This window comes from Ranitomeya variabilis, chromosome 1 (assembly GCF_051348905.1).
Source record: "Ranitomeya variabilis isolate aRanVar5 chromosome 1, aRanVar5.hap1, whole genome shotgun sequence".
Taxonomy (NCBI): Eukaryota; Metazoa; Chordata; class Amphibia; order Anura; family Dendrobatidae; genus Ranitomeya; species Ranitomeya variabilis.
In genome coordinates, this window is record NC_135232.1 from 337858562 (window position 1) to 337870831 (window position 12270).

Here is a 12270-nt window from a genome sequence, read left to right on the forward strand (position 1 = left end):
GGTATATATACACTGCACAGTACCACTACTCCTGTTCTGTATATATACAGTGCACAGTACTTCTCCTGTCCTGTATATACACACTGCACAGTACCACTTCTCCTGTCCTGTATATATACACTGCACAGTACCACTACTCCTGTTCTGTATATATACAGTGCACAGTACTTCTCCTGTCCTGTATATACAGACTGCACAGTACCACGTCTCCTCTTCTGTATATACTGTATAAACTGCACAGTACCACTTCTCCTGTCCTGTATATATACACTGCACAGTACCACTTTTCACGTCCTGTATACACACACTGCACAGTACCACTTTTCCTGTCCTGTATATACACACTGCACAGTACCACTTTTCCCCTTCCTGTATATATATATATACACTGCACAGTATCACTTCTCCTGTCCTGTATATATATACACTGCACAGTACCACTTTTCCCGTCCTGTATATATACACTGCACAGTACCACTCCTCCTGTTTGTATATATACACTGCACAGTACCATTTCTACTGTCCAGTTTATATACTGCACAAGACCACTCTTCCTGTCCTGTATATATATATATACTGCACAGTACCACTTCTCCTGTCCTGTATATATACACTGCACAGTACCACTACTCCTGTTCTGTATATATACAGTGCACAGTACTTCTCCTGTCCTGTATATACACACTGCACAGTACCACTTCTCCTCTTCTGTATATATACTGTCATGATCTCTGCAGGCAGAGATCATAGCAAGCCTATAGAGGGACAAGCTCTCGGAAGATGGAACTATACTGACCATGAACTAAGCCTGCCGCGCAACTAGAAATAGCCAGGTAGCATTTCCTATTTATCGCTAGATGCCCAGCTCTGGCCTAAGACCTAAATAGCTAGCAGAGGGAAATATAAGACCTGGCTCACCTCTAGAGAAATATTCCAAAGAAGACAGTAGCCCCCCACATATAATGACGGTGAGTTCAGATGAAACAACAAACGCAGCAGGAAAATAGTCTTAGCAAATTTGAGGTCCGCTTACTAGATAGCAGAAGACAGATAGTATACTTTCATGGTCAGCAGAAAAACACTAACAAAACACCATCCAGAGATTACCTTAAACTCTGGCATTAACTCATAACGCCAGAGTAGCAATCCCTGATCAACGAGAGCTTTCCAGACACAGTAACAAAACTTCAGCTGTGAACTGGAACAAATAGGCAAAACAAAACATGGACAAAAGTCCAACTTATCTAGTAGTTGTCTAGAAGCAGGAACAAGCACTGAGAGGCATCAGATAACATTGTTGACCGGCAAGAAACCACCAGAGAAATGAGCTTAAATAGCGACACCCACTACTGATGGAATCAGGTGAAACAGGAAAGAGGATGACAAGTCCAATTCCACAAGCGGCCACCGGGGGAGCCCAGAATCCAAATTCACAACAGTACCCCCCCCTCAAGGAGGGGGCACCGAACCCTCACCAGATCCACCAGGGCGACCAGGATGAGCCCTATGGAAGGCACGAACAAGATCAGAAGCATGAACATCAGATGCATTGACCCAAGAATTATCCTCCTGGCCGTAACCCTTCCAGTTGACCAGATACTGGAGTTTCCGTCTGGAAACACGAGAGTCCAAAATTTTCTCCACAACGTACTCCAACTCACCCTCAACCAACACCGGAGCAGGAGGCTCAACTGAAGGTACAACAGGTACCTCATACCTGCGCAATAACGACCGATGAAAAACGTTATGAATGGAAAAGGACGCAGGGAGGTCCAAACGGAAAGAAACAGGATTAAGAATCTCCAATATTCTATAAGGGCCGATGAACCGAGGTTTAAACTTAGGAGAAGAGACCCTCATAGGGACAAAACGAGAAGACAACCACACTAAATCTCCAACACAAAGCCGAGAACCAACACGACGATGACGGTTGGCAAAACGCTGAGTCTTCTCCTGGGACAACTTCAAATTGTCCATAACCTGCCCCCAGATGTGATGCAATCTCTCCACCACCGCATCCACTCCAGGACAATCCGAGGATTCCACCTGACCGGAGGAAAATCGAGGGTGAAACCCCGAATTACAGAAAAACGGGGACACCAAGGTGGAAGAACTGGCCCGATTATTGAGGGCGAACTCTGCCAATGGCAAAAAAGCAACCCAATCATCCTGGTCAGCAGAGACAAAACACCTCAGATATGTCTCAAGGGTCTGATTAGTCCGCTCGGTCTGGCCATTAGTCTGAGGGTGAAAAGCAGATGAAAAAGACAAATCTATGCCCATCCTAGCACAGAATGCCCGCCAAAATCTAGACACAAATTGGGTACCTCTGTCAGAAACAATATTCTCAGGAATACCGTGCAATCGGACAACATTCTGAAAAAACAGAGGAACCAACTCAGAAGAAGAAGGCAACTTGGGCAGAGGAACCAAATGGACCATTTTAGAGAAACGGTCACAGACCACCCAGATGACAGACATCTTCTGGGAAACAGGCAGATCTGAAATAAAATCCATCGAGATGTGTGTCCAAGGCCTCTTAGGAATAGGCAAGGGCAACAGCAGTCCGCTAGCCCGAGAACTACAAGACTTGGCCCGAGCACAAACGTCACATGACTGCACAAAGACTCGCACATCTCGTGACAGAGAAGGCCACCAGAAGGATCTTGCCACCAAATCCCTGGTACCAAAAATTCCGGGATGACCTGCCAATGCAGAAGAATGTACCTCAGAGATGACTCTGCTGGTCCAATCATCCGGAACAAACAGTCTATCAGGCGGACAACGATCCGGTCTATCCGCCTGAAACTCTTGCAAGGACCGCCGCAGATCAGGAGAAACGGCCGACAAAATTACTCCCTCCCTAAGGATACCTGTGGGTTCAGAATTACCAGGAGAGTCCGGGTCAAAACTCCTAGAAAGGGCATCTGCCTTAACATTCTTAGAACCCGGTAGGTATGACACCACAAAATTAAAGCGAGAAAAAAATAAAGACCAGCGCGCCTGTCTAGGATTCAGGCGTCTGGCAGTCTCAAGATAAATCAAATTCTTGTGGTCAGTCAATACCACCACCTGATGCCTAGCCCCCTCGAGCCAATGGCGCCACTCCTCAAACGCCCACTTCATGGCCAAAAGCTCCCGATTCCCAACATCATAATTCCGCTCTGCGGGCGAAAATTTGCGAGAAAAGAAGGCACAATGCCTAATGACGGAGCAATCGGAACCTTTCTGCGACAACACTGCCCCAGCTCCGATCTCCGAAGCGTCAACCTCAACCTGAAAAGGCAGATTCACATCAGGCTGACGCAACACAGGGGCAGAGGCAAAACGGCGCTTAAGCTCCTGAAAGGCCTCTACAGCATGAGGGGACCAATTAGCAACATCAGCGCCTTGTCTGGTCAAATCAGTCAGTGGTTTAACGACATCCGAAAAACCAGCAATAAATCGGCGGTAAAAGTTGGCAAAGCCCAAAAATCTCTGAAGACCCTTAAGAGAGGAGGGCTGAGTCCAGTCACAAATAGCTTGCACCTTGACGGGATCCATCTCAATGGAAGAGGGAGAAAAAATATACCCCAAAAAGGAAATTTTCTGGACCCCAAAAACGCACTTAGACCCCTTCACACATAAAGAATTAGACCGCAGAACCTGAAAAACTCTCCTGACCTGCTGGACATGAGAGTCCCAGTCATCAGAAAAAATCAGAATATCATCCAGATATATTATCATAAATTTATCCAGAAAATCGCGGAAAATATCATGCATAAAAGACTGGAAAACTGAAGGGGCATTAGAAAGACCAAAAGGCATGACCAAATACTCAAAGTGGCCCTCGGGCGTATTAAATGCGGTCTTCCACTCATCCCCCTGCCTGATCCGCACCAAATTATACGCCCCACGAAGATCAATTTTAGAGAACCACTTAGCACCCTCTATACGAGCAAACAAATCAGTAAGCAATGGCAATGGGTATTGATACTTAACAGTGATCTTATTCAGAAGCCGATAATCAATACATGGTCTCAAAGAGCCGTCTTTTTTTGAGACAAAGAAAAACCCAGCTCCCAAGGGAGAAGAAGATGGACGAATATGTCCCTTTTCCAAAGACTCCTTTATATATTCCCGCATAGCAGCATGTTCCGGCACAGACAAATTAAACAAACGACCCTTTGGATATTTACAACCCGGTATCAAATCTATGGCACAATCGCACTCACGGTGCGGAGGTAACGACCCAAGCTTGGGTTCGTCAAAGACGTCTTGATAATCAGAGAGGAACTCAGGGACTTCAGAGGGAATGGACGACGAAATAGAAACCAAAGGTACGTCCCCATGAATACCCTTACATCCCCAGCTCAACACAGACATTGCTCTCCAGTCCAAGACTGGGTTGTGAGACTGCAACCATGGCAATCCCAGTACCAAATCGTCATGTAAATTATACAGCACCAGGAAACGAATAATCTCCTGGTGATCCGGATTGATACGCATGGTTACTTGTGTCCAGTATTGTGGTTTATTATTAGCCAATGGGGTGGAGTCAATCCCCTTCAGAGGAATAAGAGTCTCCAAAGGCTCTAAATCAAAACCACAACGATTGGCAAAGGACCAATCCATAAGACTCAGAGCGGCGCCAGAGTCAACATAGGCGTCCGTGGCAATGGATGACAAAGAGCAAATCAGGGTTACAGACAAAATAAACTTAGACTGAATGGTGCCAATGGAAACAGACTTATCAAGCTTCTTTGTACACCTAGAGCATGCCGATATAACATGAGTAGAATCCCCACAATAGAAACACAATCCATTCTTCCGTCTAAAATTCTGTCGCTCGCTCCTGGACAGAATTCTATCACACTGCATACTTTCTGGCGTCTTTTCCATAGACACCGCCAGATGGTGCACCGGTTTGCGCTCCCGCAGACGCCTATCAATCTGAATAGCCATTGTCATGGACTCATTCAGACCTGCAGGCAAAGGGAACCCCACCATAACATCCTTAACGGCATCAGAGAGACCTTCTCTGAAAGTTGCCGCCAAGGCGCACTCATTCCACTGAGTAAGCACAGACCATTTACGGAACTTTTGGCAGAAAACTTCAGCTTCGTCTTGCCCCTGAGATAGTGCCATCAAAGTTTTTTCTGCCTGAAGTTCCAAATGAGGTTCCTCATAAAGCAAGCCCAAGGCCAGAAAAAACGCATCCACATCGCGTAACGCAGGATCCCCTGCTGGCAATGAGAAGGCCCAATCTTGAGGGTCACCCCTGAGCAAGGAAATCACAATCCTAACCTGCTGAGCAGGGTCTCCAGCTGAACGAGACTTCAGGGACAAATAAAGCTTACAATTATTTCGGAAATTCTGGAAGCTAGCTCTATTCCCTGTAAAGAACTCCGGCAAAGGAATTCTCGGCTCAGATACCGGAGCATGTACCACAAAATCTTGTAAATTTTGTACTTTCGTGATGAGATTATTCAAACCCGCAGTTACACTCTGGAGATCCATTATTGTCAGGTGCACACAGAGCATACAGAGATTAGGAGGAGAGAGAGAAAAAAGACTGCAGCAAGGCAGACTGGAGGAAAAAAAAAAAAAAAAAAAAATTCCAGCAGACTTCTTATAACTCTCCTTTCTCAACCTGGGTCTTTAACACTTTAGAGGCCGGTCAAACTATCATGATCTCTGCAGGCAGAGATCATAGCAAGCCTATAGAGGGACAAGCTCTCGGAAGATGGAACTATACTGACCATGAACTAAGCCTGCCGCGCAACTAGAAATAGCCAGGTAGCATTTCCTATTTATCGCTAGATGCCCAGCTCTGGCCTAAGACCTAAATAGCTAGCAGAGGGAAATATAAGACCTGGCTCACCTCTAGAGAAATATTCCAAAGAAGACAGTAGCCCCCCACATATAATGACGGTGAGTTCAGATGAAACAACAAACGCAGCAGGAAAATAGTCTTAGCAAATTTGAGGTCCGCTTACTAGATAGCAGAAGACAGATAGTATACTTTCATGGTCAGCAGAAAAACACTAACAAAACACCATCCAGAGATTACCTTAAACTCTGGCATTAACTCATAACGCCAGAGTAGCAATCCCTGATCAACGAGAGCTTTCCAGACACAGTAACAAAACTTCAGCTGTGAACTGGAACAAATAGGCAAAACAAAACATGGACAAAAGTCCAACTTATCTAGTAGTTGTCTAGAAGCAGGAACAAGCACTGAGAGGCATCAGATAACATTGTTGACCGGCAAGAAACCACCAGAGAAATGAGCTTAAATAGCGACACCCACTACTGATGGAATCAGGTGAAACAGGAAAGAGGATGACAAGTCCAATTCCACAAGCGGCCACCGGGGGAGCCCAGAATCCAAATTCACAACAATATACACTGCACAGTACCACTTCTCCTGTCCTGTATATATACACTGCACAGTACCACTTCTCCTGTCCTGTATATATACACTGCACAGTACCACTTCTCCTGTCCTGTATATATACACTGCACAGTACCATTTCTACTGTCCAGTTTATATACTGCACAAGACCACTCTTCCTGTCCTGTATATATATATATACTGCACAGTACCACTTCTCCTGTCCTGTATATATACACTGCACAGTACCACTACTCCTGTTCTGTATATATACAGTGCACAGTACTTCTCCTGTCCTGTATATACACACTGCACAGTACCACTTCTCCTGTCCTGTATATATACACTGCACAGTACCACTTCTCCTGTCCTGTATATATACACTGCACAGTACCACTTTTCACGTCCTGTATATACACACTGCCCAGTACCACTTTTCCTGTCCTGTATATATACAGTGCACAGTACCACTTTTCACGTCCTGTATATACACACTGCCCAGTACCACTTTTCCTGTCCTGTATATATACACTGCACAGTTCCACTTTTTCCTTCCTGTATATATACACTGCACGGTATCACTTCTCCGGTCCTGTATATATACAATGCACAGTACAATTTTTCCCATCCTGTATATATACACTGCACAATACCATTTCTCCTGTCATATATATACATTGTGGGAGAGGCGACATTGGACTTTGGCAGGGTCAATATTGTTTTATTATTTTCAGCATTCCTATGGGCAAATAAAAAACAAATATTGGAAAACCCATTTAAATAGATTATCCCAAGTAATCCCCTATCCTGAGAACTTTACAATCGCTGGAGGTCCAACCGCTGGGATCCCCATGATTCCGAGAACCAGAGAGAGCGCCATGTAAATAGAGCTGTGGTCGATTATGTGCCCTGCTGCGCCATTCACATGTGGCTCTTTAAATAACTCCTTTAAGGGGATTGTTGAGGGGTCACGACAAAGTACAGCAAAATTTACTGATCGGGGGGTGCGGGGAGTGCTATAGTATGTGGGCTGGTGGGGTTTGTGTGGCAGGGCTGTTTTTTTGTCATATTCCGGCCCTGTTATGACGACTCCTATCATTAGCTAGTTGCTACTATTCATAACCCTGCACACCTAGGCTACTGCAATGCCCTGCACATGGGGTATGTGACATAGGGAATCAGAACTCTACTACATTTCTAATTGGAGGTATTTGGAGGAGATGGGAATATCCCTTTAAAGAAAACCATAGTACGAGGAGAACATTTAGCAACTCAGTTGAGTCTTGAACTCACTTTGGTATGTATGCTATGCAGAAGTGTCTGTCTAAGGGTATGTGTCCACGTTCAGGATTGCATCAGGATTTGGTCAGGATTTTTCATCAGTATTTGTTAGCCAAAACCAGGAGTGGAACAATTAGAGGAAAAGTATAACAGAAACATATGCACCACTTCTGTATTTATCACCCACTCCTGGTTTTGGCTTATAAATACTGACGGAAAATCCTGACCAAATCCTGATGCAATCCTGAACGTGGACACATACCCTTAGGTTACTAATAATTGTGTACACACAGCCTTTCTGCAGACACATGTTCAGGTGTATACTTTAACCCCTTCGTCTCTATTATAATGAACACAACCTCTTTCACTACTAGCTCCTCCTTCAGAAAAGTCCCTTTTCCTTTACTTTCACTTTCCCTTCAAGACTCCACATCCTGAGCAGAAGCAGCCGTGCAGATACTGGAACTATTCTGTAAAAAATAGTCAGGAATGGCAAACGTAACTGTGTCTGCAGCAGCCATCGAAAAGGTGAGGTAGCCCGGAGTCTGTCTGCGTGGCCTCAGAGCTAGTAACACTGCGGCCCGAAATCTGCCCTGTCATGCCTGGGTCTGTCTGTCTGTCTTAGAGTTCCTGCTCTCCATAACAATTTGTTGACATATCCTTGAACACAGTGGATAAATAGATATTACTTTTAGGAAACATTAGGAGATCTGCTACATGTACGGGCAGAGCTATACATTGGTATATCAGTGACAGCGCACTAGGGCATAACACAAAGCCTCACAGTCTGGAGATAGGGAAGAAACCTGATCTGAAATTACGCTCCAGAAGAGTCTCGGTGCAAGAAACCTGTAGATGAAGTGACCTGCGGACTGAAGATTGAATGTCACAGCAGATTTTTGGGACGAGGCCAGTGGTTTGCACAATTTAAGGTCTACTGAGGTATATAAATGGAATTCTGCACTGCGTTAACATGCAGGGACAAGGCCAACATGAAGCACCAAGTGTTTCCTAACCTTCTGAGTTGCGGCCTTGTGGGCACTAGTTATATCATAGGCTGCTTTACTAGGGTCTTCTGTGGACTCATAACCTGCTCTATAGTTTGATGATTGAAATGAAAGAAATCTGTACACGACATGATGGGGATTGTGGTACTACAGGACCGTGTTCACAACATTGTCTGGTTTGCACTGAACAGGAAGTTGTGAATTCTTTGTTCAAAGAATGTTAGAAGTTGGAAGGGATCTCCAGGGTCATCGTGTCCAGCCCCCTGCTCAGTGCAGCGCAGGATTCATTAATCCATCTCAGACAGATGTCTGTCCAGCCTCTGTTGGAAGACTTCCATTGAAGGAGAACTCACCAACTCTCTGCAGCTTGTTCCACTCGTATCTATGATCATATAGCTTTCACATGTAAAGCCCCGCCATACACAATAGATGACTCCCGGCTGAACTATGGATCAGTTGGCCAGCAGCCATCTTGGTTGGCTTTACCATACACAGGAGCACTCGTTCATCTGAGCATTCCAATGTTCTCTATGAGGGAGCCGTCACCAGACACATCTCCGGGCAGGGGCCAACATGCCATTAGTGCAACCTGTGTGGCAGCACGGGGGCCCAGTAGGTAAGGAGGCCCACTTCTACCTACTAAACAGCAAGGAGCTTCTGTCACAGACACTTTTATTGCTCTGCAAAGGACTTATGTTCTTGCTATTCTCTCTGCGTCCACCACCGTCTCAGGGAGAATAAAGTGATCGGTAGTCCGAAAACTTCCCCAACAATCAGTTATCCGTGGTCCGTATACACAGTCAGCTGAACCCATCAATATCAGCAGGTTCACTTGACATTGGTCTAAAGTAAATGATGTCCCTTAGTCATAGCACTAATGTGGCTTCTACTTTTGTCACATATTTCTCTTTTACAATTTTTTTAAATGTCCCCATAGTAACAGTAAGTACCGTATGTATGTTGCATATTTAGTGAAGAATTTTCTGGAGTGTACCTGCAGGAAAATCCACACTTGCTACACTCTAATTTCTGTTCAAATAATTGACATGGTGCAGATTTTAACCCCTTTACCCCCAAGGGTGGTTTGCACGTTAATGACCGGGCCAATTTTTACAATTCTGACCACTGTCCTTTTATGAGGTTATAACTCTGGAACGCTTCAACGGATCCTGATGATTCTGACATTGTTTTCTCAAGACATATTGTACTTCATGATAGTGGTAAAATTTCTTTGATATTACCTGCATTTAATTGTGAAAAAAAATGGAAATTTGGCGAAAATTTTGAAAATTTCGCAATTTTCCAACTTTGAATTTTTATACAATTAAATCACAGAGATATGTCACATAAAATACTTAATAAGTAACATTTCCCACATGTCTACTTTACATCAGCACAATTTTGGAACCAAAATTTTTTTTTGTTAGGGAGTTATAAGGGTTAAAAGTTGACCAGCAATTTCTCATTTTTACAACACCACTTTTTTTAGGGACCACATCTCATTTGAAGTCATTTTGAGGGGTCTATATGATAGAAAATACCCAAGTGTGACACCATTCTAAAAACTGCACGCCTCAAGGTGCTCAAAACCACATTCAAGAAGTTTATTAACCCTTCAGGTGTTTCACAGAAATTTTTGGAATGTTTAAATAAAAATGAACATTTAACTTTTTTACACAAAAAATTTACTTCAGATCCAATTTGTTTTATTTTACCAAGGGTAACAGGAGAAAATGGACCCCAAAAGTTGTTGTACAATTTGTACTGAGTACGCCGATACCCCATATGTGGGGGTAAACCACTGTTTGGGCGCATGGCAGAGCTTGGAAGGGAAGGAGCGCCATTTGACTTTTCAATGCAAAATTGACTGGAATTGAGATGGGACGCCATGTTGCATTTGGAGAGCCCCTGATGTGCCTAAACATTGAAACCCCCCACAAGTGACACCATTTTGGAAAGTAGACCCCTAAGGAACTCATCTAGATGTGTTGTGAGAGCTTTGAACCCCCAAGTGTTTCACTACAGTTTATAACGCAGAGCCGTGAAAATAAAAATTATTTTTTTTTCCCACAAAAATTATTTTTTAGCCCCCAGTTTTGTATTTTCCCAAGGGTAACAGGAGAAATTGGACCCCAAACGTTGTTTTCCAATTTGTCCTGAGTACGCTGATACCCGATATGTGGGGGGGAACCACCGTTTGGGCGCATGGGAGAGCTCGGAAGGGAAGGAGCGCCATTTGGAATGCAGACTTACGGTAGATGGAATGGTCTGCAGGCGTCCTGTTGCATTTGCAGAGCCCCTAATGTACCTAAACCGTAGAAACCCCCCACAAGTGACCCCATATTGGAAACTAGACCCCCCAAGGAACTTATCTAGATGTGTTGTGAGAACTTTGAACCTCCAAGTGTTTCACTACAGTTTATAACGCAGAGCCCTGAAAATAAAAATCCTTTTTTTTCCACAAAAACTATTTTTTAGCCCCCAGTTTTGTATTTTTCCAAGGGAAACAGTGTAAATTGAACCCCAAAAGTTGTTGTCCAATTTGTCCTGAGTACGATGATACCCAATATGTGGGGGGAACCACCGTTTGGGCGCATGGCAGAGCTCGGAAGGGAAGGAGCGCCATTTGGAATGCAGACTTAGATGGATTGGTCTGCAGGCGTCACGTTGCATTTGCAGAGCCCCTGATGTAACTAAAAAGTAGAAACCCCCCACAAGTGACCCCATATTGGAAACTAGACCTCCCAAGGAACTTATCTAGATGTGTTGTGAGAACTTTGAACCCCCAACTGTTTCACTACAGTTTATAATGCAGAGCCGTGAAAATAAACAATATTTTTTTTTTACACAAAAATTATTTTTTAGCCCCCAGTTTTGTATTTTCCCAAGGATAACAGGAGTAATTGGACCCCAAAAGTTGTTGTCCAATGTGTCCTGAGTACGCTGATACCCCATATGTTGGGGTAAACCCCTATTTGTGCGCACGGGAGAGCTCGGAAGGGAAGGAGCACTGTTTTACTTTTTCAACGCAGAATTGGCTGGAATTGAGATCGGACGCAATGTCGCATTTGGAGAGCCCCTGATGTGCCTAAACAGTGGAAACCCCCAATTCTAATTGAAACCCTTATCCAAACACACCCCTAACCCTAATCTCAACTGTAACCCTAACCACACCCCTAACCCTGACACACCCCTAACCCTAATCCCAACCCTATTCCCAACCGTAAATGTAATCCAAACCCTAACCCTAACTGTAGCCCTAACCCTAGCCCAAACCCTAATCCTAACCGTAGCCCTAACCCTAGCCCTAACCGTAACCCTAGCCCTAACCCTAATGGGAAAATGGAAATAAATACATTTTTTTTAATTTTTTTAATTTTTCGTAACTAAGGGGGTGATGAAGGGGGGTTTGATTTACTATTTATAGCACGTTTTCTAGTGGATTTTTGATTGGCTGCCGTCACACACTAAAAGACGCTTTTTATTGCAAAAAATGTTTTTTGCGTTACCACATTTTGAGAGCTATAATTTTTCCATATTTTGGTCCAGAGAGTCATGTGAGGTCTTGTTTTTTGTGGGACGAGTTGACGTTTTTATTGGTAACAT

The 12270-nt window shown here is 44.1% G+C and overlaps 1 protein-coding gene across 1 annotated transcript in view; it reads left to right on the top strand.

Annotated features, from left to right (window-relative positions):
* Positions 1-7892: 7892 nt before the first annotated feature.
* Positions 7893-12270, top strand: part of PSME1 (proteasome activator subunit 1) — a 45174-nt gene continuing 40796 nt past the window's right edge. The window contains exon 1 of the mRNA XM_077299488.1: positions 7893-8185. Coding sequence (XP_077155603.1) covers positions 8147-8185 — 39 coding nt within the window. The 5' untranslated portion in view covers positions 7893-8146. The remainder of the gene's footprint in view (positions 8186-12270) is intronic.